This window comes from Passer domesticus, chromosome 8 (assembly GCF_036417665.1).
Source record: "Passer domesticus isolate bPasDom1 chromosome 8, bPasDom1.hap1, whole genome shotgun sequence".
NCBI lineage: Eukaryota > Metazoa > Chordata > Aves > Passeriformes > Passeridae > Passer > Passer domesticus.
In genome coordinates this window covers 32,052,383-32,079,153 of record NC_087481.1, presented here as the reverse complement: position 1 = coordinate 32,079,153, position 26,771 = coordinate 32,052,383, and the positions used below count along the sequence as shown (strand labels likewise).

The window sequence follows — 26,771 nt, the reverse complement described above, 5'->3', positions numbered from 1 at the left end:
GGAGAAGGGGTGGACACCACGACTCCGTTCGCTCCCAGACACCACAGGGCTCCTCTGCAGGGCAGGGATGTTGGTTTCCATCCTTCTGCCAGGCTGCAGAAGGGTTCAGTACTCCCCTCCCTTCCCGTGACCTCACAGGGCTCTGAATCAGAGAGCAAAAGGGATTAGCAAGACACTGTGCGATCCTTCACTGAAAACCCTAGCAAAATAACGAGATTAAACAACAACATGATCTAAGTAGGGGAGATCTTACAGTACCTTTATTTATCTTAATCTAAAAATGCAGGGAATGGGAACAAACAAACAACTGACAAGAAATATAACCCCAGCCTAAGTTTTGATTATTGGAAGAAGACTCAGTTTCATCACATGATGTTCTGGTGTCCTAATTATGAACAGTTTCACTGACTTTGTAAATACACTCAGCAAATGTGGCAATAATCACTGAGCTGTTGTAAGAGCAGGGCAACAGCATTGCTGAAACCTTTTCAGCCACGTTGGCAATTGTGAGCAGACATGCATTTTTTCTATGTAAAGGATGAGAAGGACCTTCTGTCTTAAAAAGTTGTATTTGCAGAGAATGAAATCATCCAGATATCAAACAGCTTTCATTTTTCTACACAAAGAAGTAGGTAATAACAGGCCAAAGAGAGATTTATACAAGCAATACTGGTGACTTGAATTAGCATCATTTTTTGAATCCACATTTTTTCCCAAAGCCAGACATGGCTTCTGCAGCCTGTCCAGTCACTTTTTCTACTCCATCTTGTGCTGTCTTGGAAGCCTTGTCAAAAGCTGCAAGAGAGGGAAAAAGATAAGCAGAAATTTGGAAAAATGCAACATGGTTTAATACTTATGATAGAAGAGAGGTGTGAAAAATATTAGACTATAAAAAAGGAGTGATATATCTCCAAAAAAGATTCTGGGCATTTTGCTGCCTCCTCATCTAACATCAACAGCTGCCCAAGCCTGCCCTTCTTGTCACATCCATGGAGCTGTGGAAGCTGTCACCTCTAAGGGGATACTGCCAGTGCATTTTGGCTTTCATGAAATTGAAATATTTTAGACCCCAAAATTACAATTCACCCCTCAAACTTAGAATCTTGATAAATTATTACAAAAAAAAAAAAATCAGCCTAGATTTTAGTTTAACTTGTTCTCAATGCCCAGCTGCAAGATGTCAACACTTGCTTGACAACACCTTTTCACCTGCAGGATCAATAATGTTCAACCCCAGCTGCTGCCCCAGCAGGTGCTGGGATCCAGTGTAAGGCTGGACCTGGACAGACCCCTGCTCTCAGGGCTGGGGTGGGGGGAGCAAGATGTAACACAGAGTTACTCAATCCTCTAGAAAGAAGAGCTGTCTCCACAAGTTTTCTAAATAGGAAGCCAATGTCTGAATGCTGTGCATGAGACTTGGGGGCCAGGGAGGGTCAGCTACAGTCTGCCAGTACATGTGTGGAGCTCCTAAGCAACAGATCCTGAAATCCTCCTGTGAGATTTATACAGGTTGCTATAAAATTGTTACAGTTGTTATAAAATGTTAAAGGTCATACAAAGTGGTCACTGAAACCAAGGACTTTCAGGCTGAGAACACCTGTGGGACAGAAGAGAATGAGCACGGGCCGCTTCTGGCTTGTGTTGAGCTGCTCCGTCTTGACTTGAACGTCATTGCTCCTACCTTTCTGGCCTGCATCTGTTATCTGGTTGACTGCATCCTGAGTGGCCTGTCCCAGTGCGTTTGCTGTAATTAAGGGAAAACAAAATCAAAATCCTTTCCAGCCGTTCGCGTTTCTGGTTACGGGAATTCCGTACGCCAGTGAGCTTTCTGCACGCCTGCAGCAGGCTGTGCCCCTGGCAAGGACCCGGGCTGGTGCAGAGCAGGCTGAGGCTGTGCCCTTCACAGGGCACCCTGGGCACTGTGTGCTGCCACAGCAGCTTGCTCCGAGATTAGCACTCACCTGGCACCCATGGTCAGCTGAGCAAATCAACGGCAGATAAGCAGGAGATAAGAAAAGATTAGCAGTGAGTCGGAATGATGACATTTAGCTGCAAGCTGCTTATTTAACACTACACTTGCTTTTATTGATTTTTCTGCCTTATTATGCTTGGGGTAGGTTGGCCATCTAATGTGCATTTTCCCTGTGGGTTGTCTGGGACTAGAGCCTGTTCTAAGACAGAAGCAAGTGCATTAAACAGAGATGAACAGGAGAAAGGAGATTTTTACAAACAAGCTATGAATAGAAGAGGAGCAGAAACTGGAAACATAACAGATCAACTCCAGAACATGAAACATTAAAAAAGTGAGATGCCTTGCAATTGTAAGATTGCTCATAGTTTATGAAAGAGTGAAGTGCACCCTCAATGGCAGGAGTATATTCAGGATGCAACAAAGACTATTTTGTTTTCCAGAAAGGGGCTCTGTAATGTTTGTGGGGCTACTACACATTTGTCCCCAGATATATGGAAACTTTCTGTAACTTCAATATAATCAATGATGTCACTCATATATTTCAGCTATACAAGGAAGTATTTGCAGGATCAGAATCCAGAACCATATCTGATCAAATTACACACTACTGGGAAAGAGCAGCAGGCAAACATGGTAGTGAATATACTATAGAAAGCTACTATATGCTGTACTCATTTTGAAATTTTTCATTTGAAGGAAAAATTTTTATGCTTTGCATTGAAAAGTTTGTTTCCAATGCCCAGTGCTAATGACAACAGTGCTCAGCCTTAGAACATGGGCATTGCAATGACAGAAATGTGCATACAGGGTTTTTTAAACCCTGCAGTCTGGTGATCACTGCAGAAGAACACAACAGAAACATGTCCTACACATTACAAACTATCCATTGCAATCAATGTCGTTACATTACCAGAAGACACTGACAAGCCAAATGTCAAATGTGTCAAAGCTTAATTCCAACATACTAAAAGGAGTGCTGATTAAAAGCCACTTGCAAAGCATGAAAAAAGACCACTCTGATCAATGCAAATGCTAAATACAGAAGGCTGTTGTCACCAAAAAAAAGCTTCACTGCTCTAAAAATATTAAGTTTAACATTTTGGAGAGTGATAAGAGTTGGACAATGCCCAGGAGCCACAGAGAGAGAAGTGGGTGAGTGGGTTGAGGCAGCTTTGAGAAGAATGGCTGGCCTGTGGTCTTCTCCAGGTGATGGCCAAAACTTGCAAAGTGAAGAAAAGAGAGGAAGCTGTGTCCTGCTAGCACCGATGCAGCCATGGGTTGTGGTATTCAGCAACTAAGCCCCCCTCTAAATATACAACAGTATTTCATCTTTCTTACCAGCATCTTTTGCTGCACCTTCAGCTTGTTCCTTCAGTCCCTGGAAGCTTTTACTCGACATTGTGGCTTCTGACACCTGTTAAAGTCCTCTCCTTCGATAAAATGGAGCGGCTGGTGATGTATAGCACACTATGTGATAGAGTCCTGACTTGTTCTGGTTTTATACATCTGCCAGGAGACCTGCTGATTCTTTTGGGGGTGACTGGTACAATGGGTGGAGTTCAAATGTGAAGAATGACAGCTGAAAATAGAGAAAAGCTGTTTATTTACCCTCCCCGATGAGAGGGTGTGCCCAGATTGAGATTTTTGCTCCATCACACTGTCTTTGTTAATTTGTGCTGTTTGTTTTTTTAATAACCAAAACTGCAAAAAAACCTGTTCCACCATCACAGGCAGAGGAAAGCCACTGAACTGAGCTTTACAAGTGCTGGAAAATTACTGAAGTTCAGTGTGTGGCCATGGCCAACTTTTGTCCCCGCCAGGCTGACTTCCTTCTCCTTCCTTCAGTCCCTAAGCAGACCCTCATGAGAACAGAAACCAGCCCAATTTTTTTCTGTTCTTAGAAGTTTTAATCACAACCCACTTTTCTTGTCAGGTGGGATAAGGTTAGATGGTGAGAGCTGTGATTTATGTGTATTTTTTATAAGAAACTGCTAATCTGGTCATCTTTCCAGTTGCCTGCTCAAGGTGGATTGCAAATCCCATCATCACAGAAGGCCTTCCCTGGGTAAGGCAGGTAACCAGTGCCAGCACTAGCAGCTCTCAGGGGAAAAAAAAAAAAAAGCCAAATTAGCAAACCCACATTTTCCTACTGTGGCTTTGTGGTAAGATTCTTTTCATTCAGAAATTATGTTTAAACTCACTTCCTTTCCTAGCATTACCACATTAATAAAAGTTTCTGGCTTTAACCTCTGGCAGCTCCCAGATTTCCACTAGCCTTTGGAGTTTATATTTCCTGCCATCCATCCCCAGTACAAAGGTACTTTGTACAAGTAAACTATTGGCAGAGTCAGGAGCCAAATGGTTCTCTGGCTTTGTGGAGTTTGGGTTCCTCATTGCCATTTTCTGGGGTACAAAGTGTCTCTGTTCAGATGGCCATACTCATACCCATATTTTTCTTCCTGAGAAAAGATTTGTGTTGGTAAACTGGCACAGATGCCACAGATGAACCAGGGTGGGTACTGACAGTTCTCATAAGTTTGGGACTTCATTAGTACCCAAGTGAGGAAGAGTCACAGAAAACAAGGTTCTGAGTATTCCTCTGCTGCTCCTACTCCGCCTGTCATTTCAGAGAGCTCTTGTCAACTTTTGCACCACTCCTTTGTTATTTCAAACAGCAATCCTCTTTTCCCCTCAATGGGTCAATTAGACTTTTAATTATAAATTCACAGCAGGTATGTTTTTCAATTCCTTGCTGATTTCTTTCCTGGAATGATTTTCTTACTTGAATTTGCAAAAACTCAGATAAAAGGACACCCAGTCTTGTGGGGCTCTGGCATTTTTTGGAACCAAATCACTAACAGAGACCTACTTATTTTTCTTGCCCAAACCTGAGAACATAGCCACAGCAAAGCCAGGCCAAATAGGTGGATTTCAGCTGTTCTCAGTCAGGTAGATTAACTTGTGTGTGGAGTGTTAGTGAAAGGAAGGAAGAAGCTCTCTGGAATCCGCCAGGCAGCTTGTCACAGCTCAAGAGAAGATGTACCCAGGCTTCAGCAGCAAATACCTTCCCAATGCCCTCCCAGCTTGTTTCCACTGCTGGGTTTTCAGTGCAAGGGCCCTGCAGGTGCTGGCTGGGATGGTCTTCCTGAAAAAGATACCAGGAATTTAGGAAAGCATTTAAAACCCAAGCATGCTTACATCAAGCATTAAACATGCACCACATTAGAGCAATATTTTATAGACTCCTAATCTATTCAGGTAAATATTGCTCTCTAATTCTGTTCTAATACCTACCTAGATTTCCCCAGCTCCAACTATTATTCTTCCAAGTAGAAATCTCTGTTCAGTATTTTGGACTCAATATGGGTGTCTGATCTGTGTCACTGCTTGCTTTACCTCCTGCTCAAAGCATTAGGCAGCATGAATTCCTGAGCAAAACCCACACTGCTGACAGCATGGCAGTATGACTCCTTATCTAATGTAATCTTATCTTTAGCATTAATATAATTATCCTGATTCCATACTGAAAAAAAGGAAAGTGAGCAAATTACTCTTGCCCAAATTGGCATGGCATGATCATTATAGTGCAGCCCAGAGCAGAGGGAAGAGGGACATTTGCATAGTATTCATTCCATATGATGGTACCAATAATCTGTGCATCAGGTGGCAGGCTGAGTTACAAAATCACAGCAGAAAATTAATGGAATATATTGCATAATATTTATCCACTCTGTGAGTTAACCTTACTTTTTAGAAGACAATGGTAAGCCTTTTGAACTGATGTTAGACATTAATTAGAGTGCTTAAAAATGAGGATTTGAAAGGGTGGGAAGTTAGTTTGGACTTGTGCTCCTTTCAGCTCGCAGTATCTGCTGAGACTGCAGGTAGAAATCCTGGTTAATGCCAGCTGGGACAGGTACCACAGAGCAGGCAGAGCCACACACCAAGGTGCCCAGGGAATTTCAGGCTATTCCAAAAGTTACTCCACCTGGTAATGCCAGGGTGCATCACTGACACTGGCCAAAAGTGTCAGCAGCCCCAGCAGCACTGTCTGCTCACCTCTGATACGTAACATGTCTGACTCCCTTCTCTGTGTCTGAGTCCTTGGGCTTTTTCTCCACATTCTGCACCTTCACAGCCTGCTCCTTGTGATGAGCAGTTATTTGTGTTTGGGGAAAAGAAACCCAAAACTGATTCCTTAAGTGCTAGGAGTGCTTCACAATCCATGGCCCTGGAAATAGCTGGCAACTACAAATACAAAGCCCAAACAGCTGTGAGTTAGATCTAAAGCACCATGGGGAAATTAGAAATTGTTCTGGTTTCCTTTCCTTTCACACATCTTCAGTGGCAGCTTTGAGCACCCTCTCATATATCAGTGACATGAACCCTTCTGCTCTATCACCTGATGAAGGTCAGAAGTAATTAATCAGAGCTACAGCTTATGTTTTACACATGAAAATGGGCAAGTGAGGTTAATTAAAAAGTGTTGAAATTTATATGGGTTTTCTTAAATTTTAATTTTACCAGGGTTATAGATAGGTGTGGTGTTCATTAGCAAGGCAAATGCAATGATGTGTCAGGGCCAAAAAGTTCTACACAGATCACTCCAGAAGTTTACAAAGTGTGCAGTGTTCAGCATTCATGGCTGCTAGAGGAGGCTGATATTGGTGTGGAAGGGATGTGGTGTTTGTGTCATGAAATGGAACTGTTTTAGGAAATGCAATGGTTTGCTCATAGACAATTATTGTAAGTCATTTGTCAGTAATTTAGGAGATCACACTAAAGTTGACCTTGTTATTTCAAACAGCAACCCTTTTTTCCCCTCAATGGGTCAATTAGACTTTTAATTATATATTCACAGCAGGTGAATAAAAAACTAAAGTTGTTCTAATTAAGCTAAATTAGCTGTTTGGTTCAAATATTGACATACAGTACCAGAAGAAAAGTAGGTTCAGCTGATTCTTCCTTTACACAGGTGGTAACATCCTCCAGGAATTATCCATCAGCTCTGCTTCAAAGCATGAGATCAACGTAAGGCCAATGCAAATGGAGTTCTTTACCTTCTACTTTTTCAATCTTGAGGTAACATCCAGGTGAAGTGTCATGTTTCTACTGTCATCTGGAGCACCTAAAACCGTCCTTAAATACTGAGACTGCTATGGATGCTTACAATATCCTGCAGATTAATGATGAGAAAAGACAAAAAAAATTGTCTGGTCTTTAAGTAAGGCTAAGAAGATGAGAAAGGCTTGACTCCCACCTTAAAATCTGGCATGGGACTGGGGAAATAAATAACTGGTCCTATCCCAGGAGTGACTGGCTGGGAAAGCTGAGGCTGTGAGCTGGGATGTAAAGTCTACAGGAGAGCTGTGTACATTTTCTAGGCACACTGAGAGCAAGGAGTTCTGTGGCTCTGCCCTTCTGGCACACAGTTGTGCTGCTCACCCACATGGGCTTAGTGGGAGGGGAAGGGTGGAGAAGCAGAGCTGCCTTGCATGCTGGGATCCACACAAAAAAGCAGTGCCAAAGCTTGACAGAGAAAGTCTGTGCTGTTTCAAACTCGTGTGGGCAGGGGTTTGTCTGATATTCAGAAAGTGCAGTTTTGATTTGAGCTTTTTCTGCTATGCTATTAACAGTATGGAGTGTCTTCGTGTGATTTGGTAGGGTTTCAGTGCATTTATGAAACAGTTAAAGCGAGTTTCAATGTGTCAAAGAGGTGAGAATGTGATTTTATAGAGGACAGTATTATAAAAACAGCCCTTCAGTTTTTAATTGGGTACTCTGTGAATTCAGTTTTAGGACATGCATTATGCAGACACAAAAATAGGACTTTCAAATGAAGTGGGATTTTAAGTGTATTATTACCTGATTTGCATTTAAATTAGTGGAATGCTGTTAGGGATATTCTGTAGAGAGCCATTGCTTCCTCTCCTTCATCCCAGACAAACATCTTTGAAAAATCAGGCCCTGCATGCCCTTCAGCCCTTGGCTAGGACATAACTGGGGGGAGCTCACAAGGGCTGTGAGCTCTATCAGAACAAATCACTCAATAAAGCTTAACTGCAGTTTTACATGGAAAGGAAGTTTTGCAGTTACAAGGGGGAAAAAAATGGTTTTCAGCACTTCGTTGGTCACTTGTATGGTGAGGTTGATGCAAGACTTGGCAGCAGCTGTTCCTGGCTGGTTGGATCCCCTCAGAGGTCAGAGTGCAAGTGCCCACAGTCCTCACTGGGGACAGACAGTGACCACACTGTGCCTGGCACTGGGTGCTGTCTCATCACAGTGGGATTAAGTTAACAGCCTGTGTGATAGTGGTATCACATGTACAAAGTCCACTTCAATAATTCACAGGGTGAGATGAGTAAAAGAAATTCTTGATTGCACAAGATCTGTCAGCAAAAAATAGTTTTGCTAGTGGTTGCTTCCCTCAGCACTTACCTGGGGCAGGGGGTGCCAGCAATTCCATAGTGGAAGTACCTTCTCCTGTAGGATATTTCTGACACATCTCCTCCATCATTCCACTTTTCACTTCCATCACCTCTCATTACACTTGTCTGAATACTCATGAAAAGCACAGACTTCCTTTCAATGCACAGACTTCCTTCCTTACAACAAAGTTTGGTTGAATAATTAATAGACAATATTTTGTCTCTTTAATCAAAGACTCTTCTACTTCAAAAGAATCAAGTCCTCACCTTTCTTACCTCTGACAAATGTGGCTCAGACCTCTGGCTTCTGCTCCCCCCAGCTGGGTGACAGCCAGTCTGAGGAAGGGACAGGGAGGAAATAGAGGCTCACTGAGCCATTGCATGGGCACAGCACTGCCCTGCTCCCACTCACTGACACAGGGCACTTGTGTGGGAGGAAACTGCATGCCCTGGTGTCTGTCTCCAAGACTTGGAACTGCCTGTGCCTGGGCCCTGAGCAGTGCTGTCCCACGTGAGAGGCAGGCAAGTGCAGAGGCACATCTGTAGGAAATATTTGGACACATCTGTAGGAAACATTTGGACACATGTTGGCCAGTAGTCAAGCAGTGTTTTCAGTCCCACAGTTCCAGATACAGCTGTGTAGATACTGGTAAAACACTTTCCCTTCCACAGGGAAGGAAACACAGAGAGCTGTGTGCTGCTCTCCCAAGCAGCCATGCAGCTCAGTGTGGCAGAGATGTGGCACAGCATTCTCAGCTCAGTAATTACCATTCTCTCCTGGTTTAAGCCCTTGGAACCAGGGGGAAAGCCTGTTTGAGAGATGGGCATTTGGGGAGCAGCTTACTGATCCTTTGTTACAGCCTGCTCCTGCCTCCCATGCATGCCCTACATAGTGAAGGCATTCACCTCCGAATTTTTGCAAAACACTTTTTTGGAAGCACGCTTTTGTTTGTATCCCCATTAAGTAAAGCTTTTGAGCAAAAGGTTTTTCTGTCTCTCTCTAGTGAGCACTGAGAATAGACTCCAGCCTCCTACTGCTGGGCATGAGTATCTCTTTATGTCCTCTTACCGTGGCCTCAATTTTAGTTACTCTGTTTAATTGGCAGATACTTGCAGGACATCAGAGGAGAGTATGCACATATCAGATACATCTTCCTTTGAAGGTCCTTTTACCTCTGCTAGGGCTCTTTTTTTCTCTTTCTATATTGAGATCAAAGACCCATTGGGATGAAAATCCTGTTGTCTCTGCAAGGCAATGCTTTACACATACTGTTATGCCTGAGAGAGGCTGCCAGCACACTTGCTAGATGCTTCCATGCCACAGCAAGTCTCTTCTGTAATACCTTCCATAGTCATCATCATTTAGCAGCTTAATGAAGGTTACTGGTCTGATTTTGAAGCAGTTTAAATCTCAACAGTTTACACTGGCTTCTCCTGGATTCGTGGGTGCTCTTCCTGCAGGTAAATAAAAGAACTCATTTTTATATCCATACCTTCTGATGTGCTTTAAATGTAGCCCATTATTCACAGCAACATTTTCCTGCTCTCTGCCCTGGTGAATGTGGAGGGTCTCTGCTGCCCTCACTCAGCAGCCTGACCGAGTGCTGTAACCGATACCAGCTCCGTGTTCGTGGTCACCAGGAGGTTCTCCTTGGGCACCTGCCCTGGCACTCACACATTTCACAGCAACCCTGCCCGTCCCTGCCAGCAGCAGTGCAGTTCTGACCAGGTCACTTGGTGCCCAGCACATTTCTTTAATTACCTTCTGGCAGCTTGTTACATCCTGATGTCAGGACAGCTTTCTGGTGCAGACAGAATAAACTGAGCTCAACATCACTTTCACAGTCCTTTAAAAAGCCTCCTTTCATCCAATATCACCCCTACATTCTCTCTTAAACATGGCAAGTATTTAAAAAGTGAAATATTTGTTTTTCAGCCTGAGAGACAGAAAGCCAGCCTACCTACAGTACTGTTTTCAGAAATAACATTTTTTGTTATTCTTAATCTCTTACAATACGATTTAAGGCCCTTACAGTTTTGAGTACTCTAATACTGCACTTTTACAGGAAAAATGCATCAGTCTGGAAGGATCCACATCTAAAATGTGCAAACAAAACTGACAAGACAAAAATCTTGTTCAAACACTTTTTATTAGTTAAAAAAAAAAATTCCACAATGCCTAGAGATCCCAAGTGCCAGTGCATATGGATGCAAGACACAGATTTGTGAGTCCAACCAAAATATACAAAGCAACTGGGAGGCCAGGAGGGAGGATGGGAAAGACACACAGCCCAGTACACACCTGCACGTTACAATTAGAGGAGTCTGGCTTACATATATTGTACAACTGGTTTATGAGGCAAGTGCAAGACTGCAGAGCTGGATGTAGTTAGTCTATGGACAGTGGGATTTTCCTGTTGTGGTGACAGCTAATACTTCCATGTATGCTCTTGGAATGGTCTCTTTTGAGCAAGAATTCCCTAACTTGATGGATCACCTTCAATTTCACCCTGTGAGAGAAGACAAGTAAGAAAACAGGTAAATATTTCAGCTTCAGAAAGGCTGAAAACTGTGGGGATGCAGTTTTGGGTGCATGCAGTACTTGTGGAAGGGACAGACAAAGGCCTTAACACTGAAATTATAAAGGAAATACCACATGAGAAGCGTTTGCCCCTGTTGTCCATGTTGGACAAAAAGTCATCCTTGTTCAAGAGCTGAAATTGGCCCAGAGACAAATTTTTGACCCAGGGCTTCAAAAGAACATTGCAGGTAGAACAGTTAAAAAAATTAAATGAACTAATTTAAATACAGAAAAATGTATAGAAAAACCTAACTCGTTATCTAAATCTCTTGTAAAGCAGGGCTGCAAACCGGAAAAAGCTATTCCATGTGATGACAGAACTGTAGGACAGCATTAATATGTGCAGTTACACCCCAAAATCAACCCAAATCAGGCAGCAGTTTGCAATCTGCCCATCTGTCACTCATGGAAAATTCCTAAGCTAAGGAAGTGGTGAAAATGAGAACAGAGGAGCTCAGGTTTTTGTCCAACAACCCAAGAAAGTGGGAGCAGTGATGGGCTCCTTGCATGGCAGTCCTAAACCACAAGTGGCGAGGGGCAGATTCTGCCAGGGGGAAACCAGGAACCCAGAAGGGGGCCGGGAGGGGCACAGGGAGCGTGGGGCAGCGGGGCCGTGGCACCACTCACCTCTCCTGCAGTGCTTGCCGGGGCCCCCTCTCCCTCCAGCCGCGGCTGCTCCGGCGGCTGCGGCGCTGCCAGGTCCTCCTGCCAAGTCACAAGCAAGATGTTTGTCCTTGCTGCCACATGCAGAGTCATCACCCTAATCTTAGATGGGCTGAGCGAGATGGGGGTGAGCATCACACAAGCAAAATAGCAGCTTTCATAGATGGCAGATACTGCTTGAAATCCATTTTTGTTGCAAAGCTGGTTAGAGTCTATGAAAAAGCCAGCTCAATTTCTTACAGCCTGGTTTAGGGTTTTTTTCATACAGAAAATCAGCTTTCTCTGTCATTGAGACCAGAGTTTTGACCCCACCAGTGAAATTTGGGAGGAACAAATAAATTTGTGTATAGCAAGGCTAGACCCAGCCTTTTCCCACATTATCTTACACTAAGCACTCATTGCACAGACTAAAAGTCTGCATAGTGGTGCTGTTAATATCATGCTTCAGAAAAAAATATCCTTATCAAAGGATAAGCTTTTCTTTTTGTTTGAGTCCATTTTGGGCTCTTCTAGCTACTTGCTTACATCTTTCAGCTATCTTCCTATTCAAGAAGAAGAGAAAAGGTTTCATTACCAGGTAATTATATTAAACACGATTTGGGTGCATGGGAAGAGAAGACAAAATCCTGACCATACTGGATGTGCACAGGGGATGGACAGAAAGCAGCAATGCACCTGGGTGGAATCAGTCAGTGAGAGTAAGGGGAAGCAGAAATAACAGGACCTCTGTAATTTTAGTTGAGTTCACCAGAGGACTCAACTAAAATTATAAATTTTCTCTGTTCCCTTTGAGCACACATGCCCAGCAGCTCCTCTGAATGACTCTCTTCCCACATGAAGTCAGGCCCAGAGGGAACCAGAGACACATACATTATGGAAAGGAAAAGTCAATTTTGCATGGAAGGCAATGTTACGAATGTCAACATTTTGGAAACACAAGGCCACCGCTTTGCTTGGTGCTGCTGCTGATGCAATGCAAATCAATGTCCTGGCCAAACCTACTGTAAACAAAACTTTATACTCCATGTGTTTAGGGGACTCTACTTTTCCTTTTCACACATGTCCTTACTTTCCTATCCAGTCACAACTGTTTTCATCAGGAGGATAACATCCCTGCCATGCCTGCTGCTTTTTGGATTGAATTTGGGAAAAAAAGGTGAAGTAAAAAGGAAAAATAGATGGAGTTTCATAGACACAAGGCAGAGCCCATGAAAATTTAATCTGGAAATCGAACTTCAGATCCATGTGTGGCAGCAAGGGGAGCCAGGAGGGGGAAGCACTGCAACCTGCTTTTCCTACCTATGGGCTTCCTGTTCTCCATGCAAGCTGCTGTAAGATCAACCACTGAAGGCAGAAAATAGCCAAACTACGAGCTGCAGCCCTGTACTGATGTCTATCACAGCTGCAGGCATTCCTTCATCTCCCTGCTGAGACCAGAGCTGATTGTTTATGAGAGCACCATGTGCTGCTGGTGTCTCTAGATGAGAAGCACAGTGTGACCATCTTCTCCTAAGGAACATGCTCTTAACTTGCTTTGCATTGTTGGCTGAAATGATTCTTGCTGGTACCAGCCTGAGCTATTTTAAGCAAGCCCAGGAAACCAAATTACACCAAACTGCACATCATGGAAGCCAGTTCCTCCTGCAGGGAGACCTGCAGCTCTTCAGGAGAGGCCTGCTCTGATGGAGCCACTCGGTCACAGTCTTTCTGAAATGAGTCAGCTCCCCTGCTGCCAGCAAACAGCTCACTGCTCTGAACTTATGGACACTTATCCAGCCTCAGGATCCAGCCTGCAGCTTTAAAGCACTTTACATTTGCATTTACATTACACTTTGCATATCTACACCTTATAACTCTACAGTGCACATTAGGCCAAAGCAGGTAAATAGCCTCAAATTGTATTTTGAAGCTTTACAAACAGATTTTTGACTATTAGGTGGAAAGGAAAGAAACTTCCAATGGAAGCCACTGACAACAGCTGCAACAGCAGGTATTTCATAGTGTTTTGCAGGTGGAGCTACCAACTGCTGTGTGAAATCATGAAGGTCAACCAAAGACAACTGCCTAAAGTGCTGAGCTACACTGGGGAAACAGGGGAACAGCTCAGAGTAACACAAGGACCAGTGCAGTGCACTCCATCTTTCCACAGGGTATGACCACCTATTGTTCCTGTGGGCAGGGAGATTGGCTCTGGTAGATGTGGAAAGAGTCCTGGGAGAGAGACACCTTTCTCAGGACCACCCTTGGGACACTGTATCCAAGAGCAAGGGGTGGGCTGGAGAATCCCTGTTCAGCTTTTGTGCTGCTTGCTGGGTCCCTTAGATCGTGCTCTCTGCCAAGACTGCTCCAGAAGGCTAAAAATCAACCATCTATTTTCAGAAAGGGAAGCAACTGAGTTTCTGGAGGGTGTTTCTGTGTTATGTTGGAGGAACCAGCACAATAGCAGGATGAAGAGGTGTCAGGCTGTGTTAGGGATGGCGCTTCACAGCCTTTTTCTCACGCGCTTCCACCCTGCCCGGAACAGGGACCAGGAGATGAGGAAGGGCTGCATTCTTCAGCTGGGTGTTACCTGGCTGGGGATTTCAGGCACTGCTCAGGAAGACAATACCCAGAGGAGGACCAGGTGGTGTAGGGGTCTCCACTTTGGACAAAGAGCCAGAAATTCCTGGGCACCAGCTCCAGCTATAACACTGACTCACAGAACAATGCTGGGCAAGAAAGAAGGGGTGAAAATCCAACTTCCTTGGGGGGCAGAAAGAGTTTTGCCATTCCTGTCAGTGCTCATCGCCTCATTAAAAGAGGTAGCATTTTCTAAGCTAAAGGCATGTTGAAACCATGAAACAATTAGTAATGCTCCTCCTGCTCTTAAAGGGAGAGCCAAATATTTCCCCTCAGAATTTACATACTTTCTTAGAAAAAAGTATTTTAAATGGAAATAACATTAAATATTTAGTTTGCTATGGGCTATGTTCTTCTGGTTTTGAATCTTTTTTTGCTAATGAAGAAAGAAAAGTGAAATACTTGAACATAATAGCTAAGTGAAACATAAGGCCTCAGAATTCCTTCCAAGAATAGTACACAAGTTTTTAAATATTTTGTGTGTTTAGAAATACATTTTATCTAGAACATATACACCACAGTAGATTGTTATATATAAAATACAATATTTTGCTAAGGTTATGAAACAGAGGTACATGTTCAGCTATCACTAATTAAAAACTCAACAAATTAAGTCCTGCCATTTAAAAAAAAAATTTGCTGTGTAGTGGAAAGGGATCTTAAATAGACTGTACTATGGGCTTCTGGGTTCAGATATTTTAATAAGTTGTTTTAAAAAATGATTTTGAAAGCCCAGAAATACTGGAAGAAATTAATTACAATTCAATTGTTCACATTTCTCATTTTCACAGGTTCTGTGAAATTCCCTTTTTCAGCTCTTCAGCAATTGACTTGTCCACTGTCTGAGTTCATATATGAAGTAGAATTTATATTTTTTGTCTATATTTTCTTGTAGACCAGTGGGAGTTTTGCTGCTGTCCCCAAATATTCAGACATAAACAATCTTACTAAGATTATCATCCTTATATAAAAGAGAAAGCAGTTCAGATATTGGATGCTGGAATATACTCATCAAATCTCAACAAATTCAGTAGCAACCAAGATTTCATTTTCATAATCCTCATCATTATTATTATTACTATTATTTCAAGGCTGAAAAGCCAGAGAGGTTCACTGGCAGCCTAATGTGCTACAAATTCAAGGGCCCTCAAAGGGACATCAATTGCATAAGGCAGAGAGGTTCAGCCTCCTGTAGTGCTCTTGACCTTGGGTGCTGGGGCAAACACGATGCTGCCTGGCAGCATCCCCAAACCACTCCCTAGGAAAGCCTCAGGCAGCCTGGCAGGTCCTGTGGACGAGCTGTCCTGGACAGGTTTCAGGCTGAGTGCTCAGAGTGATGCCAACAGCTCTGACTAAGGGGTCAACCCTCGATTAAAGCGAGTGGACCCACCAACAGGACAGACAGAGGGGAATGCAGGATTCCTGTCTTACCCTACAAATCCAGGTAGTCTTTTGTGTTGGCTTTGTTTTTATCCAGCTCACAGCCAGATTCTCTGAGAGTCTCCTGGGACTGCTTATAAAAATGATACATATTTAATGTATGTCCTATGGGATTGCAAGGGTACAGCCTTGAGCCATGGAGCACATCCATGGTCTTGTAGGCTTTAAGGCTTCACCACTAACTCGGCTATTTTGCATGGGAAAATGTCTGCCTGAATGCACTAATGTGACTGAAAGGGGAAAACAGAAAAAGTGCCTGTAGGCAGAGTGCCCTACTCCATACTGCTTGTGCAGTCTCCCGTGCTCCATGACATGTGGAAGGATGCCACTGGGATGCATCACTGCATCAGCTAAGTACAGGGAAGCTTGAATACAAAGGGCAACAAGTTTCAGCTATTTATTCTACCTAATTGTTGGGTGGTTTGGCTTTGATTTCCCTGCTCCTCCTGCTAAGCTGCTCTGCTTTTGGTGGCTTCTCAGATGCCCTTGGTTGCTCTCTCATGGTGGCACTTGCCCAGCCCAATCTAACTTGGACAGGAAGGTCACTCAGTTTCTGCCTCTAATTCCTTCCGTGCAACAGACTGTCTCTGCATCGGAGGCGTTGCAGGGTGTAAGTGAAGGGAATTAAGGCCATGAACAGCAGCCTTTCCCATCCAAGACGTGCAGCTGTCATGAAAGAGGTGAGCCACGGCGTGGGTGCGGCCCACGTGCCCCAGATCAGGTGCACAGAAAGGCTGTGATGCAGAGAACGCGCCCAGCGGTTGCACATAACTGACAAATGCTCATTTAATTAATGGGCTGAAGGAAAAAAAAATAGACCAGACCCAATTCAAAGTGACAGAGTCATGAACTGACAACTAAATCATAAAAACTGACAGGACAAATAGATCTAAGGGGAAGATTTAGGTGGAAGGTGTAGGGAAGCATCAGTTATTGGGGAAATTGTTCCAAACCCTGAGGGACATTTTGAGAGTGTGTGTACATGGGCTTGTTCCCAGCCACGTGGTGTCTGCATTGCAGCAAGCTCTGTGCTGTGTCATACAGACGAAGCATTAATCCTCTTGTAAGACAGGGATATTTAGTGGGTGGTTATGTCACTGGAATCTCTTAATGTCCACCCCAGGGATGGGGATGGGTGCAAAGTCACAGACAGGACACACTACTGACTGGTTTAATTCCTTTTTGTATCAGAAAAATTGTGGAGGGTTTATAATATCTTAATTTATAGATTTTTTTAGTTGATACTTAAAAGCTCCCCCAGAAGAGTAAATTATTTCTTGTACTCAGCAGTGACCAGGTCAGTGCCAAAGCCCTGTCAGGCAGTGCCAGCACAACTCAAGGCTGCTCTCATCTGGTGCTTGGCACCCCTCCATAGGTGTTGGGTTACTTCAGCCCCATTTCCTTCTGTGTGGCTCTGAGTGCTCCCCCCAAGGACAGTGAGGAACAGCAGGCTGCCAGGGCGTCCACATTTCAGTGCCTGCTGTGATGCAACAAAGGGCTGAATTCTTTCCCATGGCCAAAGTCACCATCTGATACAGCTGCACCCCACGGCTATCCTGATCAAAACCCTTAGAGTAGCCCTCTCTTTCCTAATGTGTGCCTGCCACTGATCCCAGCTGTCAAATGCACAGACTAAATGTCAACGAGCTCTCTGTAATCGATATTCATACTGGCACTGGCCAGCTGGGAACATGCCTTCTAGGCCACTGGAGTCCCCAGCCCCAAGTCACCCCGAGCACTGCTCAGTGCCTTGCATTCACAGATCCCTGGCACTTTGAACAGCCCTTCTACAGCAGGGAACTACACTGGAGATAGCTGAAAACCCAAATAAGATGTTGGCAAGTATCCTCCCTCAGAAAGAGGGAGGATACTATGGAGCAAAAACAAATCTCAGGACTGGATGCTCTCTCAAACTTCTGGGGCTGAAATACTTGTGATTATTCCAGGACTGCAGGATTATAACAGTGGATATTCACTGTTTAAACATTTAAAAGCTATACATTATTACTCTTAGTGTATCTCCAGTGGGTCTCCCTCATGAGTTACAGAGCCTGGTGCTGCTATTGGCAGACTCTGGATGTATTTCCATTAGCAAATTGTGTAACATGATAGGAACAGTTCTGGAGAAAAACCAGCTGGTGCTGAGAGTCCAGCACAAGTCCTTATACTCCTTTCAGGGCCCTCCCTCTGGAGCAGCTTTGGCTCCATGGCAATTATCCATTAGCAGTGGGCATGCACTCAATGTCCATGTGGAGCCCAATCTTCTGTGTCTAGCCAGATCTGAAAGGTGTCTAGCTACATGCTAAAGTATGGTGAGTATGAATAAAAGATTTGCACTCCCAAGCTGAACTAATCCAGCAGAACAGATGAGCCCTCTTTCACAGAAACAAATGTTTTTCCTGATTTTTTTTCTCCTGTGATTTTTCTTGTTTTTCTCCTCCTGTTTTCAGTCTGCTGCCTCAGCACCTCTGCTGTTTGGCATGATGTATCCAAAGCAGTTTCCTGGCTCCATTTAGTCTACCCTTTGGCATGTGACACATCCTAATGCTTTATTTCTTAATCAATCTCCATTTTAAGTGTAAGCAATTGGGCATCAATGGAAGACATCGGAATGACAGTTCAGATCCTCTCTGGAAAACCTGCACTGGTTTAAGCTCTGAAATTAGGTGTAAGCTGTAGCTGTCAGTCTTTGAGGTGGGGTTCTCACTTAGGAGGAAAGGAGAAGAGGATTGCTGCTGCTCAGTCCCTGCTGGAGGGGAGACAGCTTGCTATCTGCAGCAAGGATTCCTACCATCAGCAAATTCCTCACTCTCCTGGGTCAATCACCCCATGGTCAGTCAAAAGGTAGGAAGGGGTGATCTGGCCCCATGGAATTAGGAATCTCTGTTTGCACTCCTGCAGCCTAACTGCTGTTCTCTGTGGGAATAGAGATTAAATTTATCCCAAGGGTTTAGCAGAACTCCTGTATCTGCTCTTTTCACATGCTTTCAGGAGGACATTTTGCCTCACATGTAGCTGCTGTTCTCTTTTGTTAGGCTATTCTCTCAGGATTTATATGCTGCGTAAAAGTTTTGTTTCATATCACAATGTGTTTATGTGCAGGTCAGGAAATTAATCAGCCGACTATCTGAACAATTAAAACGATTTTGGCCAGCCTGGCTTCACTTTGATTCTGGGTTTGGGTTTGCTGTGACTCATAAAGCTCATGTGGCCATCAACAGAACCGATCACACTCTCTGAAGAGAGGAAAGAGAAGGGCTTACCACAGAGCTGCCAAGTATTGGCCTCTGCTGTACAAATGGGTGCTGTTTGTTACCAAAGCGTCTTCTCTAATGATCAACACTGCCTTCATCTAAGGAACTGTTCTGCTCCTTCAGACGCCCCTTAATCCCCTCACTTGAAGCAGCCCTGTTGGTCAAATTAGGCTGGAGGACAGAAGATGCCTTGTCTGAATCTGGCTTAATCCGTACACAATTTGGGTCACACGGTCTTTTATCAATAAGCACTTGGTTGTTGTCAAACCAGCACAAAGCAGAGCAGCAGGGAGAGGCTTTCTGCTGGAACCAGGCTGTGCCTGGCTTGCTGCTGCCCTCTTCTGCCTCCGGAGCTGCCTGGCCAGGGCAAGCCTGTGCATCCCGCCAGCACAGCACAGGGGTGAGGGCAAGTGCAGGCTCCCGTGCCTTCCCACTCTGCACATCCCGGAGCTCTGACTCAGCCCAGATGCTCACTGCAGCCCACACACATTTCTACTCAAGTCCCTGGGAAAAATGCTTGTCTACATTTGTAAGAAAATGGAGAGCCAGACTGTTGCCAGCAGTGCCCACTGATGGGACAAGAGACAATAGGCACCAAGTAATTAATGTGTCTAACTGAACAGAAGAAAACAAGTCTCTTTTTCCTGTGAGGGTGGTCAAACACTGGCACAGGTTGCCCAGGAATATTGTGGAGTCTACTTCCATGGAGATAGTCAAAACCCACTGGGACAGTCCTCTCTCATTGGCCCTAAGGGGGTTGGACTGCATGATCTCAAGGTGTGCCATTCAAACTAAATTATTCTGTGACTATATTAGGCATTATATGATAATATTAAGTATTATACAAAGCAGATATTGTTGAAAACCTTTCATGAAATAAGTAAAACCATCAACTGTAAATGTTTGCAGGTTAATCCAAAGGCTCTTCTGTCCTGCCCATCATGGAACAAACAAACACACCTTTTTTACAACTCCTGTAGTGGCCACGATGGTCTCTGCTCCTTCTACAGTCTTGTTTGCCACTGTGTTCACGCTGGCTACTACAGCTTCTCCCACCACGTTGGCCTGCTCTTTGGTCTTCTCAGCAACTGCAGTTTCAACAAAAGCAGAAAAGTGAGCAAACTAGACACTGCCAGAAGGCTGCCAAATTCCCTGGGATGACAAATGATTGCATTGATGTAAAAGAAGAAATTAGCCCTGGTGCAGTCCTTGTTTGGATTTTTTAGATGAGATCACGTCTGAATTTAGATTGTGTATGTGAGGATTTTTATTTGGCACAAAATGCTGCTTAGAAAGCAGCACTGCAGCGTGTCAGTCTTTGTGGGCAGCCAGAGAATGAAAAATTCACGGTCAGATACTGAGAGACAACAGTGTAAATAAGGTATTTTGCATTGCAGACTGTGCATGACCTTTTCAGGTTACTTTCTGTTTGATTTAATACCCCTTGGCAGAAAACAGCAATAGTTATGAAATCCTCCAGGGAAAGGATCCATTAATCTTCCTTCAGGACAATCCCTATGGCTGCTCCTCCTTGGAGTTGGGGATACCCTAGAAGGGACCTTTAGGTCCCTGACTCTGCAGCTGCCTGACAGGACTGTCCCAAAGACCACAGTTTTGGCCAGACAGGATCTGATGCAAGTAAATCCTCTCTGTGTTCTGGGCTGTGCACCTGACATTGTGAAATGTCTAAATAGCTGTGAATCATCCCAGTCTGCCAAGTAACCCGCGTTACACTTTTTCTGACCTACTCTACTGATTAAATATTTTCTCCCCCCTGTGTCCACTGCAAATGCCAGACCCTGAACCATTGCTCCTGGCAAGCAGCCTCTACTCATCAGTGGGAAGGTCAGACAGATCAATGGTGTCCCACAGAGACCTCCCACTTGGCAGGGGTGACGGCCTTCCCAAGAGGTCAAACAATCACCACAGATTTCCACATCCCTCTCGGGCTGTGCTCTTACCTGAGGTCACACTTTGCACTACGCCCTCCTTGGTCTTGGTGCCTGTGGAAGGAAACACAGCCCATCAGTGCTGCCTGGAAATGACACCCTGATTTCTGCACACAGATGGTTTCCTGCTCTCAGGAAGTGCAGTGGGGAGCCAAGGTGCTGCTGGTACCTCCTGCTGAGACACAAACCATTTGTAGAGTCAGAAAAGTGAGCAGCTTCCCTCCCCAGTAAAGCCAATGAGTATCTCTGTGTTGAGAGCTGGAGAGCTTCAACAGCAAATTCTCTGGAGATGACTAGACCTGAAAAATCTTGATTATAAAAAAATTGTTCCTGCAATATTTCCAAAATGAGCAGTTGAGTGGTGGTAAATCAATTTTAAGCTAGTTGTAAAATGACTGTAAATCACCTGGTAACATCTCACCTACCTCACTCTTGCAAGACAAGAAGTCACATCCATGACTCTTCCCTGCCTTTCAGCAGGATACTTGGCTGCAGTGGTCATTTAAAGTCTCATTCTATACCACTAATAAAGACTCCAGAGAAACCTGAGACTGAATTTACAAAACCACTACATACCTACTACTGTAGGTACCTCCTACATACCTACTTACTAGAGTCACTCACAGTTTGGTGCCTCAGTCTAGGCTGTAAGTGCCTGCTCACAGCAATGCACAGAAAGCAGATGGTTTTATCTCAAATTATGAAAATACACCACATTTATGCTTACATTGTAATTTATCTTGCTGTTCTCAATACAGAAAAGCTAACAGGATGTGAAGGCATTCCGTTTGCAACACAAATAGCCCTGAGGAATAATTAATCTCTGTGATTTTCCTCCATGCTTCAAGTGACAAGCTATATATCCTTTGTACTTGATACTGCTGCAGATAAGTTAAATCATATGGTAGATGGCAGCCCCCATGGTAACTAGGTGCTTTACACATTGAAAAAATAAAGGATCAAATTCATCTCTCTTGGGAGTTAAATAAACACAAGAAAAAATATTCCACTGGTCCCATTTTATATTGCAAATCATCTGCACCTATACAGGTTCTCTTCAGGTTTCCCATACTGATATAACAAAAGGATTTCTATGGCCAACTATCAAAATGATAAAAATGGACAACAACCAGGCAGATTTTTGACTCCATGATAGTGGAGCATCCATGGGTGTGGTGGGAGAAAGCAGTCACAAACCACAGCTCGTTCTCATTAACAGCCTGAGAAGCAAAACAGGTGCAGTGCCCTGATAACAACAGCCCAGCTCAGTTCTGTTTTGCCTGATTCATGTTATGTATTATTGAATGTAATTCTCAATTGTTGATTTATTTTAGTGGTTGCAGTGTTTGCCTGGGGCAGAACAAAACCGTTCAACAATATGCCCTCAACATTTCACTCCACCCTGCCAAACTGTCTTAAAGGTCAAGAAATGAAATCTGTGTACCTTTAATTTGTTACTGCTGTAAGCTACAGTTCCTAGTGATGCACATCATACATGTGTGCTGCTGTGAACTGGATTTAATAATGGTGCCCATAATACACAAACATGAGCAGAAGCACAGCACTGAGCAGAACAGGTCTCAAGCCACAAATGTGAGCCCCTGAATGGGCCAAACACAGAAGGTTCAGTTCAGACACCATCCTGCTTTGTTTTCCCTCCCAGTAGCATTCCAAGAAAACACTGCCACAATATCGATTTCACATACAAGGTTGTCTCATATCAGACTCATCCTCAAGCTTAGCCCTTTGCTGGTTTTTGGTCAAACAGCAGTTCATAGGTAGGCAAAGTACACGATTTGCTGTACCAGCCTTTCATGCCTTTGCAGTTTTGCAGTAAACACACTTAGTGAGACAAGAGCTGCAGTTTTGTATGTTTTTTGCCAGACTTTTAAGGTGACTATCAGGGCACAATAATTTTACGGGGAAGAGGAGTGAGCAGGTGCTATATTTGCGGATGGAAAATAATTCCAGAAAGGAGGGATGCAGATAGGAGAAAAACATCCAAATCCATTTCGTGACAGAAGCAATGTCATTGGGAAGAGTCACTGCTGCAGCCTGGGGAGAGCTCGCCTCATCTCCCAGCCCAGCCACACCCGATGACTCAGGCTCCCATCCATTATGCACCGCATGAAACCCGACCTTCCGGCGCACACTCCTGCCAGCAGCCCTCATCTGTTGAATCAGAAAGCAATCACCTGATGCTCAATCTCATTTCACTCATTAGTCCTTGCCTGCGGCTTGTGTACCCAGAATTAAAAGTTCATGCATCCTGCCTCTTCTGAGTCATCCGCAAGTGCTTTGGGACCGCCAGGGTGGGACCGAGGTGGTGGAGTGCTGTGCCCTGGAGAAGGTCTAGAGTAGAGAGGGATATTTTGATGTGCATTAAGTCCTGCAGGAATCACTCAGTTTAAACATAGCTTGGTGTGTTGAGGCTTTCTGCAACACACATGGTCGAAAATCATTCTGGAAAACTAGAAGTGCATTCTTTGTTGAGGCTTCCTGACTATAGCATTAAACAGTATTAATGATTCAATACTCTGATGTGGCTTTGCATTAAATTCATTCATTAACTTCAGCATCGCTTACACTCCTATTGAAACTGAATTTAAAAAAGAGAGCCCACTGAACCAACTGCTGAATCCACACTACCCATGCAGGGATCTCCTGACACTGGCACACTCAGAGGCTGCTAGAATTTGGGGAGCAGATGGTGATTTCACCAAGCACAGAGGTGACCCATGATACAGGACTCCTCCCTCTCCTTTCGGGCACTCTCTTCTCTACCCCACAGGTTCAGCAAGGCTGGTGGCAGGGCAGGGGCACTGCATTGCAGGCTTAGCACAGGAGGGAGGCATCTCCTGGCTGGCTTGGGCTGTGGGAGCTGAACGTGTGTGGATCAGAGGGGGAGCGAGGTGGCCACAGTGTCCCAGTGATGCTGTTCATTCCAGACAGATGCCTCTGAGTGAGCATTGTTTTCTCCTCCAGGGCAGTAGCAAGTGACTCACCAGACAGGGTGGCTGTGCCCAGACATTTGGAATCCTCCTCAGAGAATCAGCAATGAGTTAACACAAACCTGAATAAAAGTCAGGGATCCATTTCATCCATCCTAGGATGGCATGGGGATTTTGCTCTCTTTCCTGATGTTCTCAAAAGACCCTTGAGGTTCAAAACAGCATTTTTCTCCCCTAGTATCCAAAAATTCAAGTCTCATCACCTAATGCTCTAGATGAAGCTGCTGGGATGGGGCTCTGCAAGGGAAGAAGCAAGGAAGGAACAGTTCAGATCTCTGATTTACTGTTCATGTGGCACAGAGTGACAAAAGGCAGCATGAACAACATACTAATCATTCCAGTTTTAACCTATATACCACACCTCCACCTTCTCTGGCTATTAAAACAAAACACCCGTTTTCTGAGCTAATCAGCATCTGGTCTTTACTTTTCCTGCCTGTGAAAGACTGAATTTTCCCTAAAGGGCTGAGCTTCCCAACAGGAACTGAATCAGGCCAAGGCAAATCTCTGACCAGGGCATGACAGGGCAGGAACCAGCAGTATACCAACAAACCAAAACAAAAAAAGGAGAAAGCACTTAATCCTCACCTTGATCCTTATTTGAGTTTTAGGCTCATAGAAAACTTTATTGAAAAGGTTAGAATCTCCTAAAGAAACCTCTTGGCTCAACAATGAAAACCAGGTCACAGTATGGAGCTGTACAATGTGACTGAAAAGAGATGTGAGAAATTATGTATAAAAACTCTGAATAACCTCAACACAACTCAGATCTGGAAGCAGGTGGAGCAGTAATGATGCCACAATGTGACACCCACATGTGACATTTCTTAAACTGGTGTTTCACTTACTGTAGTTGGTTTAGTTGTTTACAGGAATGCTGCTTACCTTTTTTTCTTGTGGGTCAGCTTCAAATTGAAATGTGAACTGTTACATCCATTCATTTCCAGCATGTCAATAATTAAGTACTTAAAAATTCAAAATAAAAACATTACAAAACCTGCTACATACAAATTTTGTATTTAATTTGTAACGTACAAATACATATCTGTAGCTATTGTCAATAGAGCAGTTTAAATATAGTAGCTAAGTACAGCTGTAGATGTTGCAGTAGGATAGCAGGAAGAGCCTGCATGTAAACTTTCCCACAAAAAGAAACACTCCCAATCCAGCAAAAATAAAGAGCTGTGTGAAATGCAGTAATCAGCAGTGAGATAATCAGTCTTGGGAACCTAAGAGTCTTTAGTTTGTATTATATGGAATATCTGACCATCCAGCCATATAATTGCATGTGCTAGATAAGTGGAGATAGTGGGTTTCAAGGGTGACCTTGAAAGGGGAGGTTTCAGCCCATTAACTGTAAAGAGATCTCTAGGCAGGACATCAGGCACAGTTTTCCAGATCCTATTCTTTGGGCAAAAGGAATTTGGGCGTCTCTCCTAAAGCAAGATTAATGTGTGCATGGGCAACGAAAGAGGTCGGTGAACAGGAGAAGGACTTCAGGACAAACCCATTTGTTTGTGGGGAAACAGATGCATCCTGCAGTCCCCTCATACTAACACTGCTGGCTGCTCTCAGGGACCTCCTCAGTGAGTCCCTCCCCGTGTGGAGGTGAGGCAGAGACCGGCAGTGCCCCTTTGCCTGGAGAGTGCCTGACTCACTCTGCAAACAATCACTGAATAGTCAAACAAACCTTACACCTGGGCATCTGCTCCTTAACATCATTCTGCCTTCCCTGAAGTCGTGGTTTCTATGTCTAACTTACAGTTGGGGAAACTGAGGCATGGGGAGGCTGTGGTACCCCAGGTTTACACAGCAACTCTGCAGAGCTCAGGATCTTATCCAGACTTTCCTGCTAGTCACTCCGAAGCTTCAGCCACAATATCATTTCCCCAGACTTCCTCAGAGACAATTTATGCAGCTTTTCATGCTCAAAAGTAGATCAAAACTAGTTCTCTCTTACCTACATACATTACCCCTTCTTTGGTCTTCTCTGCAGCCTCTGTCACTCCCTGCTTGGTCTTTTCTGCAGCAGCCACCACACCTTCTTTAGCAATGGAGAAACCTTTCTTAAAGACATCCATTCTTGTTGCTTGTTAGGGTATTATCTGAGATGATCTGAATGAGGGAGCAAAAGCAGCAAAAAGCACCTCAAGGCTGGGACTGCGGGATGCAGCCTTACCCTCGGCAGATCTCAGCTTCTCTGGCAGGCTCTGCTTTTGCTCTTCCTCCTGTGCTGGATGAAGGCAGTGTGGCAGAGCTCAGAGCCCTCGCTGGCTCTTATTGATGAAGTGTGCTGCAGTGTAGCCAATGCCCGTGTACAGCTGATACTGAAATATTAATGATACGGATCTGCTTGGGAGGCTTTAATAAGGGAGGGGGAGAGGAGGACGATGACAGCAGTAGGTAAGGAGCTGTCTGGAGAATTTCCAGACAGAGAAAGCTTTTAAAATATGCTGCAGTGCTCCCAGTGAAGGATGGTCTCAGTGAAGAGGGAGACTTTAGCAGAAGAGCTCAGTTCCTGAAAGGGCATCTTCCTGAGGCTGCAGCAGGAGCCAAACACCAGCTCTCCTGGGCCCCAGAGGGTGGAGAGCACGTAACGCTGACAGTGTTTGTGGCAAACAAACAGGGTCAAGGTTTCTTGGTCTGGCAGCTACCAGAACCCAGCCTGCACAAAATGGTAACAAGAACATAATTTCTAGTAAATCCTGAGAAAAAGGGAACCAGCTACAGCTTGGTGCTCAGGTGAAGTAAGCTTGAGGTCCCACCTGCTATGTTTTGTCAAGTGTGAAGTCATTCTGTATAGACTGTGGGTTTGCTCAGCTGTACATCCCATTACAACAGTTCATTTCTGAAA

General features: G+C 44.3%; 2 protein-coding genes and 1 long non-coding RNA gene across 3 annotated transcripts; all 3 read right to left on the bottom strand.

Moving 5' to 3' along the window:
- Positions 1-247: 247 nt before the first annotated feature.
- On the bottom strand, positions 248-9,840 carry ADIRF (adipogenesis regulatory factor). The gene is made up of 4 exons (XM_064430140.1): positions 8,411-9,840; positions 3,311-7,148; positions 1,682-1,744; positions 248-795 (listed from the first exon to the last, which is right to left on the bottom strand). Exons 2-4 carry the CDS (start codon positions 3,369-3,371, stop codon positions 689-691), a joined length of 231 nt encoding a protein of 76 aa, XP_064286210.1. The 5' UTR covers positions 3,372-7,148; positions 8,411-9,840; the 3' UTR covers positions 248-688.
- A 691-nt stretch (positions 9,841-10,531) lies between these two features.
- On the bottom strand, positions 10,532-26,564 carry SNCG (synuclein gamma). The gene is made up of 5 exons (XM_064430137.1): positions 25,878-26,564; positions 20,919-20,960; positions 19,918-20,045; positions 11,609-11,686; positions 10,532-10,910 (listed from the first exon to the last, which is right to left on the bottom strand). The coding sequence occupies exons 1-5, from the start codon at positions 25,996-25,998 to the stop codon at positions 10,881-10,883; spliced, it is 399 nt and encodes a 132-aa protein (XP_064286207.1). The 5' UTR covers positions 25,999-26,564; the 3' UTR covers positions 10,532-10,880.
- LOC135306368 (uncharacterized) lies at positions 20,987-25,871 on the bottom strand. The gene is made up of 3 exons (XR_010367184.1): positions 24,506-25,871; positions 23,980-24,154; positions 20,987-23,258 (listed from the first exon to the last, which is right to left on the bottom strand). It is a non-coding gene; the product is annotated as an uncharacterized LOC135306368 (long non-coding RNA).
- Positions 26,565-26,771: the final 207 nt, after the last annotated feature.

Bases quoted from the DNA above. Each gene is read 5' to 3' on its own strand.
- ADIRF (XM_064430140.1), bottom strand. From the start codon at position 3,371: ATGTCGAGTAAAAGCTTCCAGGGACTGAAGGAACAAGCTGAAGGTGCA. The intron at 1,745-3,310 runs GTAAGAAAGATG...CCTTAATTACAG, and splicing joins AGGTGCAGCAAAAGATGCTG to CAAACGCACTGGGACAGGCC. The intron at 796-1,681 runs GTAGGAGCAATG...CCTCTCTTGCAG, and splicing joins AACAGATGCAGGCCAGAAAG to CTTTTGACAAGGCTTCCAAG.
- SNCG (XM_064430137.1), bottom strand. From the start codon at position 25,998: ATGGATGTCTTTAAGAAAGGTTTCTCCATTGCTAAAGAAGGTGTGGTG. The intron at 20,961-25,877 runs GTAAGAGAGAAC...TTCCTTCCACAG, and splicing joins AGAAGGGGTAATGTATGTAG to GCACCAAGACCAAGGAGGGC. The intron at 10,911-11,608 runs GTGAGTGGTGCC...CTTCTCTCACAG, and splicing joins CGGCAAGCACTGCAGGAGAG to GGTGAAATTGAAGGTGATCC.